Source organism: Oncorhynchus masou, chromosome 21 (assembly GCF_036934945.1).
Source record: "Oncorhynchus masou masou isolate Uvic2021 chromosome 21, UVic_Omas_1.1, whole genome shotgun sequence".
Lineage (NCBI taxonomy): Eukaryota > Metazoa > Chordata > Actinopteri > Salmoniformes > Salmonidae > Oncorhynchus > Oncorhynchus masou.
The window spans coordinates 49,107,392-49,125,215 of record NC_088232.1 but is presented as its reverse complement, the minus strand read 5'-3'; the positions used below and the strand labels follow the sequence as shown (position 1 = coordinate 49,125,215).

Sequence of the window (17,824 nt, the reverse complement as noted above, 5' to 3'; positions counted from 1 at the left end):
GGTCGGTTCGTTTTCACATTTTTTTTTTTTGGTAGTAATTATTTAAAACATTAAAATGCAGTATGCAAGTTCAATGACGCAACAACACAGAATAAAACTAATCAAATAAAAGTGTAATGATGGTAGTGACTGCCCCACTTATTAACCATCATTGATTCAATTACTTTCCTTTAATTCAATATTTCAGCTGTTGTGTATATTCGTTTTTTGTTGAGGAATTATTATTTCATTCCAAGTCATCACCTCATGTCTATAGAGCTGCTGTCTGACAAAATCACTATTTTCAGTAGTTCTTCAAAAGTAAATAAGGCGTAGTTTGTATTCAGCAGTCATAAAAGTATCGATGACTTAGATCATGTATTTTCAGATAGAGATACCTCTCAAAGCTACTGCCTTCTATTCCTCTCCCGTGTACTCTCTTCTCGCAGTGTCTGCCGGACACTAATCTACTGTAGGGGGCATAAAAATAAACATCCCGGTGCGCAATGGATTATGGCCATTGTAGTTAATTACCACATGTTCTGTGCTAAACTATGCAGTACTTTCTCCAGTTGGAAACAACATCACACAGTTCGGACTTGATCTGATTTATCTCTAGATAAACAACGCAATGTGCGCGTTAGGCTCACGGAAAAAATAAATAAAATATATCTTAATGTTAATCGCTCAGCGCTATCAGATTGCAGGCTGACACCCCACCAACATGTGATCCCCATGTGCCATCAGAGAGAGAGAGAGAGAGAGACACAGAGAGAGAGAGAGAGTGACACAGAGAGAGAGAGAGAGAGAGACACAGAGAGAGAGAGAGAGAGAGAGAGACACAGAGAGAGAGGACCACAAGCTGAAGCACAACAGCCCCCGCCACCCAGCTCTGTTCACAACAGCCCCCGCCACCCAGCTCTGTTCACAACAGCCCCCGCCACCCAGCTCTGTTCACAACAGCCCCCGTCACCCAGCTCTGTTCACAACAGCCCCCGCCACACATCTCTGTTCACAACAGCCCCCGCCACCCAGCTCTGTTCACAACAGCCCCGCCACCCAGCTCTGTTCACAACAGCCCCCGCCACCCAGCTCTGTTCACAACAGCCCCCGCCACCCAGCTCTGTTCACAACAGCCCCGCACTCAGCTCTGTTCACAACAGCCCCCGTCACCCAGCTCTGTTCACAACAGCCCCCGCCACACATCTCTGTTCACAACAGCCCCCGCCACCCAGCTCTGTTCACAACAGCCCCCGCCACCCAGCTCTGTTCACAACAGCCCCCGGCACCCAGCTCTGTTCACAACAGCCCCCGGCACCCAGCTCTGTTCACAACAGCCCCCGCACCCAGCTCTGTTCACAACAGCCCCCGCACCCAGCTCTGTTCACAACAGCCCCGCCACCCAGCTCTGTTCACAACAGCCCCCGCCACCCAGCTCTGTTCACAACAGCCCCCGCCACCCAGCTCTGTTCACAACAGCCCCCGCCACCCAGCTCTGTTCACAACAGCCCCCGGCACCCAGCTCTGTTCACAACAGCCCCCGGCACCCAGCTCTGTTCACAACAGCCCCCGCCACCCAGCTCTGTTCACAACAGCCCCCGCCACCCAGCTCTGTTCACAACAGCCCCCGCCACCCAGCTCTGTTCACAACAGCCCCCGCCACCCAGCTCTGTTCACAACAGCCCCCGGCACCCAGCTCTGTTCACAACAGCCCCCGCACCAGCTCTGTTCACAACAGCCCCCGCCACCCAGCTCTGTTCACAACAGCCCCCGCCACCCAGCTCTGTTCACAACAGCCCCCGGCACCCAGCTCTGTTCACAACAGCCCCCGCCACCCAGCTCTGTTCACAACAGCCCCCGCCACCCAGCTCTGTTCACAACAGCCCCCCGGCACCCAGCTCTGTTCACAACAGCCCCCGCCACCCAGCTCTGTTCACAACAGCCCCCGCCACCCAGCTCTGTTCACAACAGCCCCGCCACCCAGCTCTGTTCACAACAGCCCCGCCACCCAGCTCTGTTCACAACAGCCCCCGCCACCCAGCTCTGTTCACAACAGCCCCCGCCACCCAGCTCTGTTCACAACAGCCCCCGCCACCCAGCTCTGTTCACAACAGCCCCCGCCACCCAGCTCTGTTCACAACAGCCCCCGCCACCCAGCTCTGTTCACAACAGCCCCCGCCACCCAGCTCTGTTCACAACAGCCCCCGCCACCCAGCTCTGTTCACAACAGCCCCCGCCACCCAGCTCTGTTCACAACAGCCCCGGCACCCAGCTCTGTTCACAACAGCCCCCGCCACCCAGCTCTGTTCACAACAGCCCCCGCCACCCAGCTCTGTTCACAACAGCCCCGCCACCCAGCTCTGTTCACAACAGCCCCCGGCACCCAGCTCTGTTCACAACAGCCCCCGCCACCCAGCTCTGTTCACAACAGCCCCGCCACCCAGCTCTGTTCACAACAGCCCCCGCCACCCAGCTCTGTTCACAACAGCCCCCGCCACCCAGCTCTGTTCACAACAGCCCCCGCCACCCAGCTCTGTTCACAACAGCCCCCGCCACCCAGCTCTGTTCACAACAGCCCCCGCCACCCAGCTCTGTTCACAACAGCCCCGCCACCCAGCTCTGTTCACAACAGCCCCAACAGCCCCCGCCCAGCTCTGTTCACAACAGCCCCCGCCACCCAGCTCTGTTCACAACAGCCCCCGCCACCCAGCTCTGTTCACAACAGCCCCCGCCACCCAGCTCTGTTCACAACAGCCCCCGCCACCCAGCTCTGTTCACAACAGCCCCGGCACCCAGCTCTGTTCACAACAGCCCCGGCACCCAGCTCTGTTCACAACAGCCCCCGCCACCCAGCTCTGTTCACAACAGCCCCCGTCACCCAGCTCTGTTCACAACAGCCCCCGCCACCCATCTCTGTTCACAACAGCCCCCGCCACCCAGCTCTGTTCACAACAGCCCCGGCACCCAGCTCTGTTCACAACAGCCCCCGGCACCCAGCTCTGTTCACAACAGCCCCCGCCACCCAGCTCTGTTCACAACAGCCCCCGCCACCAGCTCTGTTCACAACAGCCCCGCCACCCAGCTCTGTTCACAACAGCCCCCGCCACCCAGCTCTGTTCACAACAGCCCCGCCACACATCTCTGTTCACAACAGCCCCGCCACCCAGCTCTGTTCACAACAGCCCCCGCCACCCAGCTCTGTTCACAACAGCCCCCGCCACCCAGCTCTGTTCACAACAGCCCCCGGCACCCAGCTCTGTTCACAACAGCCCCCGCCACCCAGCTCTGTTCACAACAGCCCCCGCCACCCAGCACTGTTCACAACCCCCGCCACCCAGCTCTGTTCACAACAGCCCCCGCCACCCAGCTCTGTTCACAACAGCCCCCCGCCACAGCCCCCGCCACCCAGCTCTGTTCACAACAGCCCCCGCCACCCAGCTCTGTTCACAACAGCCCCCGCCACCCAGCTCTGTTCACAACAGCCCCCGGCACCCAGCTCTGTTCACAACAGCCCCCGGCACCCAGCTCTGTTCACAACAGCCCCCGGCACCCAGCTCTGTTCACAACAGCCCCCGGCACCCAGCTCTGTTCACAACAGCCCCCGCCACCCAGCTCTGTTCACAACAGCCGCCGCCACCCAGCTCTGTTCACAACAGCCCCGCCACCCAGCTCTGTTCACAACAGCCCCCGCCACCCAGCTCTGTTCACAACAGCCCCCGCACCCAGCTCTGTTCACAACAGCCCCCGCCACCCAGCTCTGTTCACAACAGCCCCCGCCACCCAGCTCTGTTCACAACAGCCCCCGCCACCCAGCTCTGTTCACAACAGCCCCGCCACCCAGCTCTGTTCACAACAGCCCCCGCCACCCAGCTCTGTTCACAACAGCCCCGCCACCCAGCTCTGTTCACAACAGCCCCCGCCACCCAGCTCTGTTCACAACAGCCCCGCCACCCAGCTCTGTTCACAACAGCCCCGGCACCCAGCTCTGTTCACAACAGCCCCCGGCACCCAGCTCTGTTCACAACAGCCCCCGCCACCCAGCTCTGTTCACAACAGCCCCGCCACCCAGCTCTGTTCACAACAGCCCCCGGCACCCAGCTCTGTTCACAACAGCCCCCGGCACCCAGCTCTGTTCACAACAGCCCCCGGCACCCAGCTCTGTTCACAACAGCCCCCGCCACCCAGCTCTGTTCACAACAGCCCCCGCCACCCAGCTCTGTTCACAACAGCCCCCGCCACCCAGCTCTGTTCACAACAGCCCCGTCACCCAGCTCTGTTCACAACAGCCCCCGCACCCAGCTCTGTTCACAACAGCCCCGCCACACATCTCTGTTCACAACAGCCCCCGCCACCCAGCTCTGTTCACAACAGCCCCCGGCACCCAGCTCTGTTCACAACAGCCCCCGGCACCCAGCTCTGTTCACAACAGCCCCCGCCACCCAGCTCTGTTCACAACAGCCCCCGCCACCCAGCTCTGTTCACAACAGCCCCCGTCACCCAGCTCTGTTCACAACAGCCCCCGCCACCCAGCTCTGTTCACAACAGCCCCGCCACCCAGCTCTGTTCACAACAGCCCCCGCCACCCAGCTCTGTTCACAACAGCCCCCGGCACCCAGCTCTGTTCACAACAGCCCCCGCCACCCAGCTCTGTTCACAACAGCCCCGCCACCCAGCTCTGTTCACAACAGCCCCCGCCACCCAGCTCTGTTCACAACAGCCCCCGCCACCCAGCTCTGTTCACAACAGCCCCCGGCACCCAGCTCTGTTCACAACAGCCCCCGGCACCCAGCTCTGTTCACAACAGCCCCCGCACCCAGCTCTGTTCACAACAGCCCCCGCACCCAGCTCTGTTCACAACAGCCCCCGCCACCCAGCTCTGTTCACAACAGCCCCGCCACCCAGCTCTGTTCACAACAGCCCCGCCACCCAGCTCTGTTCACAACAGCCCCCGTCACCCAGCTCTGTTCACAACAGCCCCCGCCACCCAGCTCTGTTCACAACAGCCCCCGCCACACAGCTCTGTTCACAACAGCCCCCGCCACCCAGCTCTGTTCACAACAGCCCCGGCACCCAGCTCTGTTCACAACAGCCCCCGCCACCCAGCTCTGTTCACAACAGCCCCCGCCACCCAGCTCTGTTCACAACAGCCCCCGCCACCCAGCTCAGTTCACAACAGCCCCCGCCACCCAGCTCTGTTCACAACAGCCCCCGGCACCCAGCTCTGTTCACAACAGCCCCCGCCCCACATCTCTGTTCACAACAGCCCCCGCCACCCAGCTCTGTTCACAACAGCCCCCTCCACCCAGCTCTGTTCACAACAGCCCCTGCCACCCAGCTCTGTTCACAACAGCCCCCGCCACCCAGCTCTGTTCACAAGTCAGCCCCACTGCCACCCAGCTCTGTTCACAACAGCCCCAGTTATTCAACCAGTCTGCTTCACAATTGCCCCACTGCCAGCCACCCAGCTCTGTTCACAACAGCCCCCGGCACCCAGCTCTGTTCACACACAGCCCCCGCCACCCAGCTCTGTTCAACACAGTCTGCTGTGTGCACCCAGCTCTGTTCACAAACAGCCCCCGCCACCCAGAGCTCTGTGCAGTTATTCACCACAGCTCTGTTCACAACATTGCCCCGCCACCCAGCTCTGTTCAGTTATTCAACACAGTCTGCTGTTCACAACAGCCCCCGCACACTGCCAGAGGTCTGTTCAGTTATTCAACACAGTCTGCTGTGTTCACAACAGCCCCCGCCAGAGGTGTGCAGTTATTCAACACAGTCTGCCGGCACTTCAATGTTCCCTTTTCCCACTGCCAGTATGACTTATTCACAAAGTCTGTTGTTGCTGCTTTCTCACACTGCCAGAAGGTGTGCAGTTATTCAAAGTCTGCATTACATTTATAATAAATAGTCTTTATAAAAATGGACCTTGGGCTTTGTGCTTTCTCACATTGCCAGAGGTGTGCAGTTATTCAACACAGTCTGCTGTGTGTTAATGCTTTCTCACACTTCCAGAGGTGTGCAGTTATTCAACACAGTCTGCTGTGCGTTATTGCTTTCTCACACTGCCAGAGGTGTGCAGTTATTCAACACAGTCTGCTGTGTGTTATTGCTTTCTCACACTGCCAGAGGTGTGCGGTTATTCAACACAGTCTGCTGTGTGTTAATGCTTTCTCACACTGCCAGAGGTGTGCAGTTATTCAACACAGTCTGCTGTGCGTTATTGCTTTCTCACACTGCCAGAGGTGTGCAGTTATTCAACACAGTCTGCTGTGTGTTAATGCTTTCTCACACTGCCAGAGGTGTGCAGTTATTCAACACAGTCTGCTGTGCGTTATTGCTTTCTCACACTGCCAGAGGTGTGCAGTTATTCAACACAGTCTGCTGTGCGTTATTGCTTTCTCACACTGCCAGAGGTGTGCAGTTATTCAACACAGTCTGCTGTGTGTTATTGCTTTCTCACACTGCCAGAGGTGTGCAGTTATTCAACACAGTCTGCTGTGTGTTATTGCTTTCTCACACTGCCAGAGGTGTGCAGTTATTCAACACAGTCTGCTGTGTGTTATTGCTTTCTCACACTGCCAGAGGTGTGCGGTTATTCAACACAGTCTGCTGTGCGTTATTGCTTTCGTAATACGCCGTCATTCCAGTTAATGAAAGATGGCCCTAAAACTGAGGGTAGAGCCATTCACATCAAATAATCTAGAATGAATTGTAAATGACTGTTAGTCTGTGCAGTTATTCAGGAAATACAGTCTGCTGGAAGTAGCGTTCACACTTGTGCAGTTATTTATAAAGTCTGCTGGGAGCAAGGCACAACAACTCAAACATGAGGTGTGCATTTATTCAACATAGTTAGGTCATGTGTTATGTTTCTCACACTGCCAGCGGTGTGCAGTTATTCAACACAGTCTGCTTGTTCTTAACTGAGTTGCCGAGTTAAATGACAGGTTAAATGAAAAGAAAATGCAGAAATGACATGTCTGATGTCTATGTGGTGAGCTTTGTCAAAACAGTCTGCTGTGTGTTATTGTTTCTCACACTGCCAGGTGGAAGTTATTCAACACAGTCTGCTGTGTGTTATCTCAACTGCAGAGGTGATGTTATTCACACACAAACATTAATAATCAGTGTGACACAAAAGCCCTTGAGTAGTTTAAAGGCCCAGTTCAGTCAAATTTGATCTTTCATGTGTTTTATATATATTTACACACTATGATGTTGGAATAATACTGTGAAATGGTGAAAATGATAACGGTTCCAGATCGGTCAGTCTCTACCCTGGTCCCAGATCGGTGCGTTATTGCTCTACCTGGTCCCAGATCGGTGTGCTCTACCCTGGTCCCAGATGCTGTGTGTTAGTCTCTCACCCTGGTCCCAGATCTGTCAGTTATTCAACACCTGGTTCCAGATCTGTCAGTCTCTATTCCTGTTTCCAGATCGGCCCTAAAACTGACCCTGGTCCCAGATCTGTCAGTCTCTACCCTGGTTCCAGATCGTCATTTATACAGGAAATCTCTAACTTTGGATTTATAAACTGAGGGAAAGGCTGGTCCCAGATCTGTCAGTCTCTACCCTGGTCCCAGATCTGAATTTGTTCTTAACTGGTTCCAGATTAAATGACAGGTTAAATGGTCCCAGAAATCATGTCTGATGTCTATGGTCCCAGATCTTTGTTGTTGTCCCTGGTCCCAGATCTGTCATTGTCTGGGTGGAAGAACCCTGGTCCCAACTCATGTCAGTTCACCACAAACATTAATAATCAGTGTGACACAAAAGCCCTGAGTAGTTTAAAGGCCCAGTTCAGTCAAATTTGTCCCAGATCTTATCATATTTACCACTGGTCCCAGATCTGTCAGTCTCTAACCTGGTCCCAGATCTGTCAGTCTCTACCCTGGTCCCAGATCTGTCAGTCTCTACCCTGGTCCCAGATCTGTCAGTCTCTACCCTGGTCCCAGATCTGTCAGTCTCTACCCTGGTCCCAGATCTGTCAGTCTCTACCCTGGTCCCAGATCTGTCAGTCTCTACCCTGGTCCCAGATCTGTCAGTCTCTACCCTGGTCCCAGATCTGTCAGTCTCTACCCTGGTCCCAGATCTGTCAGTCTCTACCCTGGTCCCAGATCTGTCAGTCTCTACCCTGGTCCCAGATCTGTCAGTCTCTACCCTGGTCCCAGATCTGTCAGTCTCTACCCTGGTCCCAGATCTGTCAGTTTCTTCCCTGGTCCCAGATCTGTCAGTCTCTACCCTGGTCCCAGATGTCAGTCTCTACCCTGGTCCCAGATCTGTCAGTCTCTACCCTGGTCCCAGATCTGTCAGTCTCTACCCTGGTCCCAGATCTTTCAGTCTCTACCCTGGTCCCAGATCTGTCAGTTTCTTCCCTGGTCCCAGATCTGTCAGTCTCTACCCTGGTCCCAGATCTGTCAGTCTCTACCCTGGTCCCAGATCTGTCAGTCTCTACCCTGGTTCCAGATCGGTCAGTCTCTACCCTGGTTCCAGATCGGTCAGTCTCTACCCTGGTCCCAGATCGGTCAGTCTCTACCCTGGTCCCAGATCGGTCAGTCTCTACCCTGGTCCCAGATCGGTCAGTCTCTACCCTGGTTCCAGATCGGTTAGTCTCTACCCTGGTTCCAGATCGGTCAGTCTCTACCCTGGTTCCAGATCGGTCAGTGTCTACCCTGGTCCCAGATCTGTCTCTGCCCTGGTCCCAGATCTGTCTGTTATTTAGCCTAGTCCATTGTCATTGTAAAGCCAAACACCATCATGACAATTGCATAAAGAGCTGGCTAGAAACAATACATATCTGATTGAAATGGCTCATGTCCCTTCATTGTATACCGTAGTATGAGTGGTCAAAGCGAATAGTCATCATCAGGCACCTGGTGTTGACACTGGTGTCCGTTGAACCAAGCTCATGGTCAGGGTTGGGGAGTAGCTGATAAACTGCAACTTTAATCCGTTACCAGAAAAAAAAAAAAAAATAAGATTACATATACTTTTGAAAAACTAGATGATTACTTCTTGGATTACTTTTCCATTAAGGATGTTGGCGAGAAAATAAATACATTGACACCTTTCTGTTTTCTTAAAGACATTCAATTCAGCACTGGAAAAAGGTGCAGGTTTAAGTTTGTTCTACCTGAGCGGGACTGACCAGAATTCAGAGACTACTATGATGTCAGAGACCATTATGATGTCAGAGATCAATATGATGACACATCAAATACGTTTGATGGATCATTTTGTCTTCTTCTAGTACCTCATAAGAGGAAACTAATCCAAAAGGTAACAGAAAGTGAATCAGATTATGTTACCAAATTTGGGTAATCCAAAAATGACGTTACTGATTACAATTTTGGACAGGTAACTAGTAACGGATTACATTTAGAAAGTAACATCCCGAACCCTGCTCAGTTACTTATACTGGAATATGGCAACGAGCTGCACACTTATAATCATTAACTCACCAACCACCTCATGCGCACAAAACGTTGAAAAGACGTTAAAAAGACGTTAAAATACATAGAAAAGACATTGAAATTCATTACAAGTTGGTAAAAATATATGCTAAAAATACGTCTTCTTTGTTGAGCTTGCTCAGTGCTCTTGCTCAGTGCGTTCATTAGCACCTCAACCAGACCACTAACTAACCAGAACAATTATTTCTGGTTACAGCAAAACTAATCAGATAAAAATCATACTATAAAACTTCACCACAATTGTGAATAAAAAGGTGCATTGGTCAACCAGCAAGAGTCAAAACTCTATCAATGGGTATGATCATCAATGGGTATGATCATCAATGGGTATGATCATCAATGGGTATGATCATCAATGGGTATGATCATCAATGGGTATGATCATCAATGGGTATGATCATTGAATAATAACACTTCTGTTGGTGAACAGAGGCATCAAGAAAGTCCTGTATCACATCTTAGAAAAGCCATATCACGTTCTTAACTACAGTAGCCTTTACTGTCAAGATTGTGTGTCACTAAAAGGCCATTGGAAAACATTCAATCAATGTAAACAAACAGCATTACATCATCTCATTGTCACATACCTCAATACAACTCCTTCAAACAATTCTTTCTTGATCCTCTCTCCATGCTCACAGAAATTCTCAATGTAACTATCGCCCACGCTCTCTGTGTACTCCTCTCTCGCTCTCTCTCTCTCTCTGTAATGGACTTTGCTTGTTGTTGTCTAGTAGTGTGCGAGCCTATCCTCTCCAGTCCTACAGAGCCAGTAGTGGAGAAGTGGAGGACTCCTAGGATCACAGCAGCTGACTCATGGCCCCGCACAACCCTTCAAGGCACCGGAGAAAATAAACCCCATGAGTGGGGAGAGAGGCAGACACACACACAGAGAAAGAGAGAGAGACACACACACGCACAGAAAGAGACACACACACACACACATACAAACTTCTGTGTTTTTATACAGGCAGGAAATGGAAGAGTTATTTATTTTCTAGAAGGGCCCTAGGAGACATGGTCTGCAGCCCAAATGGCACCCTATTCCCTACATAGTGCACTACTTTTGACCACGGCCCATAGGGCTCTGGTCCATAGTAGTGCACTATATAGGAATGGGGTGTCATTTGGGCCAAACATGATCCGTCTGGTCCTTGTTACAGATGAACCAATTCTCCAGAAACAAGCAATGTAATAATGGGAGCATTATCATTCAAAGCCTGCCTCTCTGAAACAAGGTCACAAGAGATTTGACATTTAAGTTTCTTAGCCAAGGGCTAACTTGCTGCACACAGATGAGGGTGGTGGGGTGTGTGTGTGTGTACGTGACTGTGTGTGCGCGTGTGTGTATTCTACTGACCTTTCCAGAGCTGGAACTTGATAATGATGGGCAGAGAGAGATGAGAGAGAGAGAGAGCGAGCGAGACGAGCAGAGAGCGAGATGGCCAGAGAGCGAGATGGCCAGAGAGAGGACCAACTCACCTGTGTGGATGTGTTTAGTCAGTTGTGAGGTTGTCGGCCCTATTCTAGCATGTTCTTATTAGGTCTAATAGAAATTCTTAGAAACTACAGCCATATACACTTTACAAGGAAACTATATAAAACCTCAATCCAATGAAAGACACCAGTAAGTCTCAGTTTCTTTCTTCTTATAAATCCTCTATCTTGTCTTAAGACTCAAGGGGGCGTACTTACAAAACTGCCTTCCACAAGCACCTGTATTTTGGATCCCCCTGATATCTGATACCTCAGCAACTCTCTGTAGTACACACACACACACACACACACACACACACACACACACAATCCCTCTCTGTAGCACACACACACACACACACACACACACACACACCCTCTCTGTGGTACACAGTCCTCTATCATAGTTGAATAAGGCCTATGACTATCTGACTCCTAAACATACAGCAGAAACAAGCAGTGGTTGCTCATCGGATCCAAAAACAGGAACCAACCAAACAATGGCCAGTAATCAAACCTCTCATCGCCTCCAGCACAGAGCAGACTACCGTCAAAACAGTCTGGCGTAAGGACCAAGTTTCACTTACTAATTACCTTGAGTCCTACAGTTTAGACAGCTTTTCATACAACAACAAAAAACAACTAACAAGTCAGAAAGCCAGAACTTGGCTGGACAAGAAGCCATCAGCCTAATTGTTTCAATGTAACCTTCAGCAGATAGTCACTTCCCAGCTTCCTTCCTTCCTGGTGAGGGGGAGTCTAACCATAGAAATAGTATGACCAGCCCATGGTTCTTACTCAGAGTCAGTCATATTCACCAATTGGCTACAACAAATGTGTCATTATTCATTTTCTGGATGCACAATGAATGTAGTGAGTGTGTTCACACAGAACATTCTTTGATAGTCTTTTAAAAAAAGAGATTTGCACTGATTTGTGAAGAAGAGGTCAAGTCTATTTATCACATCTCTAATGTGTTGTGCAAACAACAAAAACAAGACTAAAAAGCAACAGAGAAAAAAAAAGCAATTTTCTACAAGAAGATAAATGTGTTATTATGATCCACAATGTCTAAATGTACAGAAACTTTGAGCACTGCAAGTCCCAAACAAACATCCACAACCAGACATCCACGCTACAGTATTCAATCAAAAAAAAAAAAGCTCCAGAGTTGTAAATCTACCTACTTTGTCTGGAAACTATCCAGAGCTGCAAATAGGGCTGCCAGTCAGAGCTCTAAATGTTGTACTCAGGGATATCTCTGCTCCCTGAATACTGTGTCCTCTCTTTCACCCTCTATCAGTCTCTCATTGGTCTGACTGCACTGCAACTCACAGCAGGTGAACGACAAGTTGAGTTCCACTGAACCCTTCCATCAGTCCCCCCTCCCCCTCCCCCTCCCCCTGCTCACTGTCTCTCACGCACTCCCTCCGCCGAAGATCTCCCTCCCGCCCTTTGCTCCCCCTACCCCGGAGATGGCTAACTCTCTCACCCCCCTCTCACTCCCTCTCCCGAAGATTACCAAATCCATCCCGCCCCAGCTACCCCTCCCCCTCTTTCCCGAAGATCACAAATCCATTCCGCCCATGCTCCCCCTCTCTCAGTCCCTCCCTCCTCCCTCAGGCACTATCTATGACAAATCCAGGCCTGTCTTTTTCACAAGTAACCAGTTTATAACTTGAAGTTTAACTCTGGCATTACAGATCACATTAAAAACACATTCACCCACCTTCTCCCTCTCTTACACAATTTCCTATCACAAAAATCAACAGTCAACCTGTGCTTCTTCAAGGTACCTAAACTATTTCGAGCATGCAGAGTCTCACAACTCAATCATTGGTTGAAAACTGTTTTCTGCCCCTCCCAAAAGATAGAATTTGTAGGTAATTGGCCCTCTTTCTGGGACTCACCCACAAACAGGACCAAGCCTGACCTGCTGAGGAGTGACGGACTCCATCCTAGCTGGAGGGGTGCTCTCATCTTATCTACCAACATAGACAGGGCTCTAACTCCTCTAGCTCTGGCTGTTAGCCAGCCTGCCAGCTTAGTGGAGTCTGCCACTAGCACAGTCAGTGTAGTCAGCTCAGCTATCCCCATTGAGACCGTGTCTGTACCTCAACCTAGGTTGGGCAAAACTAAACATGGCGGTGTTCGCCTTAGCAATCTCACTAGGATAAAGACCTCCTCCATTCCTGCCATTATTGAAAGAGATCGTGATACCTCACATCTCAAAATAGGGCTACTTAATGTTAGATCCCTCACTTCAAAGGCAGTTATAGTCAATGAACTAATCACTGATCATGATCTTGATGTGATTGGCCTGGCTGAAACATGGCTTAAGCCTGATGAATTTACTGTGTTAAATGAGGCCTCACCTCCTGGCTACACTAGTGACCATATCCCCCGTGCATCCCGCAAAGGTGAAGGTGTTGCTAACATTTACGAAAGCAAATTTCAATTTACAAAAAAAAAATATATGTTTTCGTCTTTTGAGCTTCTAGTCATGAAATCTATGCAGCCTACTCAATCACTTTTTATAGCTACTGATTACAGGCCTCCTGGGCCATATACAGCGTTCCTCACTGAGTTCCCTGAATTGCTATCGGACCTTGTAGGCATAGCAGATAGAATATTCTAATTTTTGGTGACTTTAATATTCACATGGAAAAGTCCACAGACCCACTCCAAAAGGCTTTCGGAGCCATCATCGAATCAGTGGGTTTTGTCCAACACCTACTCACTGTCACACTCTGGACCTAGTTTTGTCCCATGAAATAAATGTTGTGGATCTTAATGCTTTTCCTCATAATCCTGGACTATCGGACCACCATTTTATTACATTTGCAATCGCAACAAATAATCTGCTCAGACACCAACCAAGGAGCATCAAAAGTCGTGCTATAAATTCTCACACAAAGATACCTTGATGCCCTTCCAGACTCCCTCTGCCTACCCAAGGATGTCAGAGGACAATAATCAGTTAACCAACTAACTGAGGAACTCAATTTAACCTTGCGCAATACCCTAGATGCAGTTGCACCCCTAAAAACTAAAACATTTGTCATAAGAAACTAGCTCCCTGGTATACAGAAAATACTCAGCTCTGAAGAAAGCTTCCAGAAAATTGGAACGGAAATGGCGCTACACCAAACTGGAAGTCTTCCGACTAGCTTGGAAAGACAGTACCGTGCAGTATCGAAGAGCCCTCACTGCTGCTCGATCATCCTATTTTTCCAACTTAATTGAGGAAAATAGGAACAATCCGAAATTTATTTTTGATACTGTCGCAAAGCTAACTAAAAAGCAGCATTCCCCAAGAGAGGATGGCTTTCACTTCAGCAGTAATAGATGAATGAACTTCTTTGAGGAAAAGATCATGATCATTAGAAAGCAAATTACGGACTCCTCTTTAAATCTGCATTTTCCTCCAAAGCTCAGTTGTCCTGAGTCTGCTGTACATTTCAATGAAACATGGTGAAGCCCCAAAATTGCCCTCGCTAGAAGCCTGTGTTTCAGACATAAGGAAGTGGATGGCTGCAAACTTTCTACTTTTAACTCGGACAAAACAGAGATGCTTGTTCTAGGTCCCAAGAAACAAAGAGATCTTCTGTTGAATCTGACAATTAATCTTGATGGTTGTACAGTCGTCTCAAATAAAACTGTGAAGGACCTCGGCATTACTCTGGACCCCGATCTCTCTTTTGACGAACATATCAAGACTGTTTCAAGGACAGCTTTTTTCCATCTACGTAACATCGCAAAAATCAGAAACTTTCTGTCCAAAAATGATGCAGAAAAATTAATCCATGCTTTTGTCACTTCTAGGTTAGACTACTGCAATGCTCTACTTTCCGGCTACCAGGATAAAGCACTAAATAAACTTCAGTTAGTGCTAAACACGGCTGCTAGAATCCTGACGAGAACCAAACAACTGGATCATATTACTCCAGTGCTAGCCTCTCTACACTGGCTTCCTGTTAAGGCAAGAGCTGATTTCAAGGTTTTACTGCTAACCTACAAAGCATTACATGGGCTTGCTCCTACCTATCTTTCTGATTTGGTCCTGCCATACATACCTACACGTACGCTAGTCACAAGACGCAGGCCTCCTAATTGTCCCTAGAATTTCTAAGCAAACAGCTGGAGGCAGGGCTTTCTCCTATAGAGCTCCATTTTTATGGAATGGTCTGCCTACCCATGTGAGAGATGCAGACTCAGTTTCAACCTTTAAGTCTTTACTGAAGACTCATCTCTTCAGTGGGTCGAATGATTGAGTGTAGTCTGAACATCTTGGCCATGTTCTGTTATAATCTCCACCCGGCACAGCCAGAAGAGGACTGGCCACCCCTCATAGCCTGGTTCCTCTCTAGGTTTCTTCCTAGGTTTTGGCCTTTCTAGGGAGCTTTTCCTAGCCACCGTGCTTCAACACCTGCATTGCTTGCTGTTTGGGGTTTTAGGCTGGGTTTCTGTACAGCACTTTGAGATATCAGCTGATGTATGAAGGGCTATATAAATACATTTGATTTGATGCAGTCAGATAAAGAATGCATGTGGTTGGTCTGTGCATTGCCCAATAGGAGGAGTGAGTTTGCTGTTGTGCTGTGTTAGGGCAGCGGTGGAAAAAGTACTCAATTGTCACACTTGAGTAAAAGTCTATTAAGTTAAGTGAAAGTCACCCAGTAAAATACTACTTGAGTAAAAGTCTAAAAGTATTTGGTTTTAAATATACTTAAGTATCAAAAGTAAAAGTACAAGTAAAAATAATTTCAAATTCCTTAAATTAAACAAAGCAGACGGCGCCATTTTCTATTTTTTATTTATTTACAGAGAGCCAGGGGCACATCATTTACAAACGAAGCATGCATTTATTGAGTCCGCCAGATCAGAGGCAGTAGTCATGACGAGGGATGTTCTTTTGATAAGTGAGTGAATTGGACCATCTTCCTGTCCTGATAAGCATTCAAACTGCAACTAGTACTTCTGGATGTAAGGGAAAATGTATGGAGTAAAAAGTACATCATTTTCTTCAGGAATATGGTGAAGTAAAAGTAGTAAAAAATATAAATAGTAAAGTACAGATACCCCAAAAAAAGACTAGTACTTTCAAGTATTAAGTATTATTAGTACTTAAGTATTTTACATCATTGGTGTTAGGTGGCTGTTGAAAGCAGCAACACAAACACACTGGTGGTTCCTCCAGCCTGCCTTGCGTACGCCTCCTCCAAAGATAAAATGTGTCTGCTAAGTATTGTTTGGTCCAACTAGGAATCTAATTCAGATGTAATTCACCTCAAGGCCATTCAATCAATGTTAATAAAGACCAGTTTTTCCTGGTCAGGTTACTCGACAGTCATTCATTCATTCAGCAGTGAACACCTGTACAATGAAAACAGCCATGCTGGAACACTGGGTTGTGTTCAATAGGTAACAAATGCAAGAAAACAGACTGAAACAAGGAGGGACTACATGGACATAACAAATAACAGTCCAATAAGAAACACTCCTTTTTGCTTTACGTTTCAAAACATTATAAAATTGTTTTCCATTGCGTGCCCTAATGAACACGACTCAGGTCTTTAACATAGGAGCAGTCCCCAGGTCTTTACAGTAGGAGAGGTAGACTACCTTGTGTACTGCGGTCCCCAGGTCTTTACAGTAGGTGATGATGTTCCTACTGGACGTGTAACCACTCAGCTGGGCAAACTGGTACCTGGACACACACAGATGGACCAATGAAGAAAGGGATACATTTATTGAATCTAGAAATAAAATTAAATGTGCAGATTTCAATGTCATTAAAGACTCAAATGATGCATTCATAATGGAGGAAAACACAACCCATGAGAACACAACCCATGAGAACACAACCCATGAGAACACAACCCATGAGAACAATCCTACATAACATTAGTGTCAGGATTTGGCCAGGGTTGTTCCGGGTTTTTGTCAGTAGATGTCCCCATTGTGCTTTTTGTCCCTGTGTTTTTCCCTTGATCCCCATTATTGTTTGCACCTGTGTCTCGTTTTCCCTGATTGTATTTAAACCCTTTGTTTCCCTCAGTTCTGTGCTCTGTGTTTGTATGTTAGCACCCTACCCTAGTGTTCTGTGTGCTCTTGTCGATTCCGGGTGACGTTCTTGTGGTATTCTGTTTTTTGTTTTTGTTTATTTTTGGTGAGTTTCTTTTGAGTTCTTTTGTGTTTTACCTACCACCTTTTGGATTTGCCATTTTTGTATTTTAGGATTTTTTCTTTATTAAATACACCGTCTTAAGTACTGCTGTGTCTGCCTCATCTTCTGGGTTCTGCTGTCTATTCGTGGCTCAGTTGGTTAAGTGACTGTTTCTCACTCCGGAGACCCAGGTTCGAAACCGGGTCCTGACAGAAACACAGAGCCAAAAATGAACCCAGAGGCAGCCAGTTCCCAGGACCTTTTTGCCACGCTGTCCCACCACCAGGAGACTGTCCAACGCCACGAAGCCGCCCTGGTTCAGCAAGAGGCCTTAATGGCTAGACATTCTCATCTTCTGTCGGAGATGCTGACTTCCATTAAGCAAATATCTGATCGACTTACCCCGGCAACAGTTCCCGTCCCAGTACCTCAAGTTCACGTACCCATGCAGATTGGACGCATCTCCCAGGCTGAGAGAGACCGCCGGATGAGGGAGCGACGCTGTCTATATTGCGGCAAAACCGGGCCATTTCCGTTCCACGTGTCCCGGGCTCCAGGGAAACGCTCTGTCCCGTACAGACCGGGGGGAACTGTAACGGGAAACATAACCTCCTCCCATCCGTCCAACTCCCGTCTGCTCATTCCAGTCACCCTCTCCTGGGACAACCACAAGCTTCACCTTCAAGCCTTGGTAGACTCTGGAGCCGCAGGTAACTTCATGGATGGT

General features: G+C 49.1%; 1 protein-coding gene across 1 annotated transcript in view; it reads right to left on the bottom strand.

Moving 5' to 3' along the window:
• The window catches only part of LOC135508453 (connector enhancer of kinase suppressor of ras 1-like), a 91,374-nt gene that overhangs the window by 51,920 nt on the left and 21,630 nt on the right, over positions 1-17,824 (bottom strand). The window contains exon 4 of the mRNA XM_064928647.1: positions 16,554-16,638. Within this exon, the coding sequence (XP_064784719.1) occupies positions 16,554-16,638 (85 nt within the window). The remainder of the gene's footprint in view (positions 1-16,553; positions 16,639-17,824) is intronic.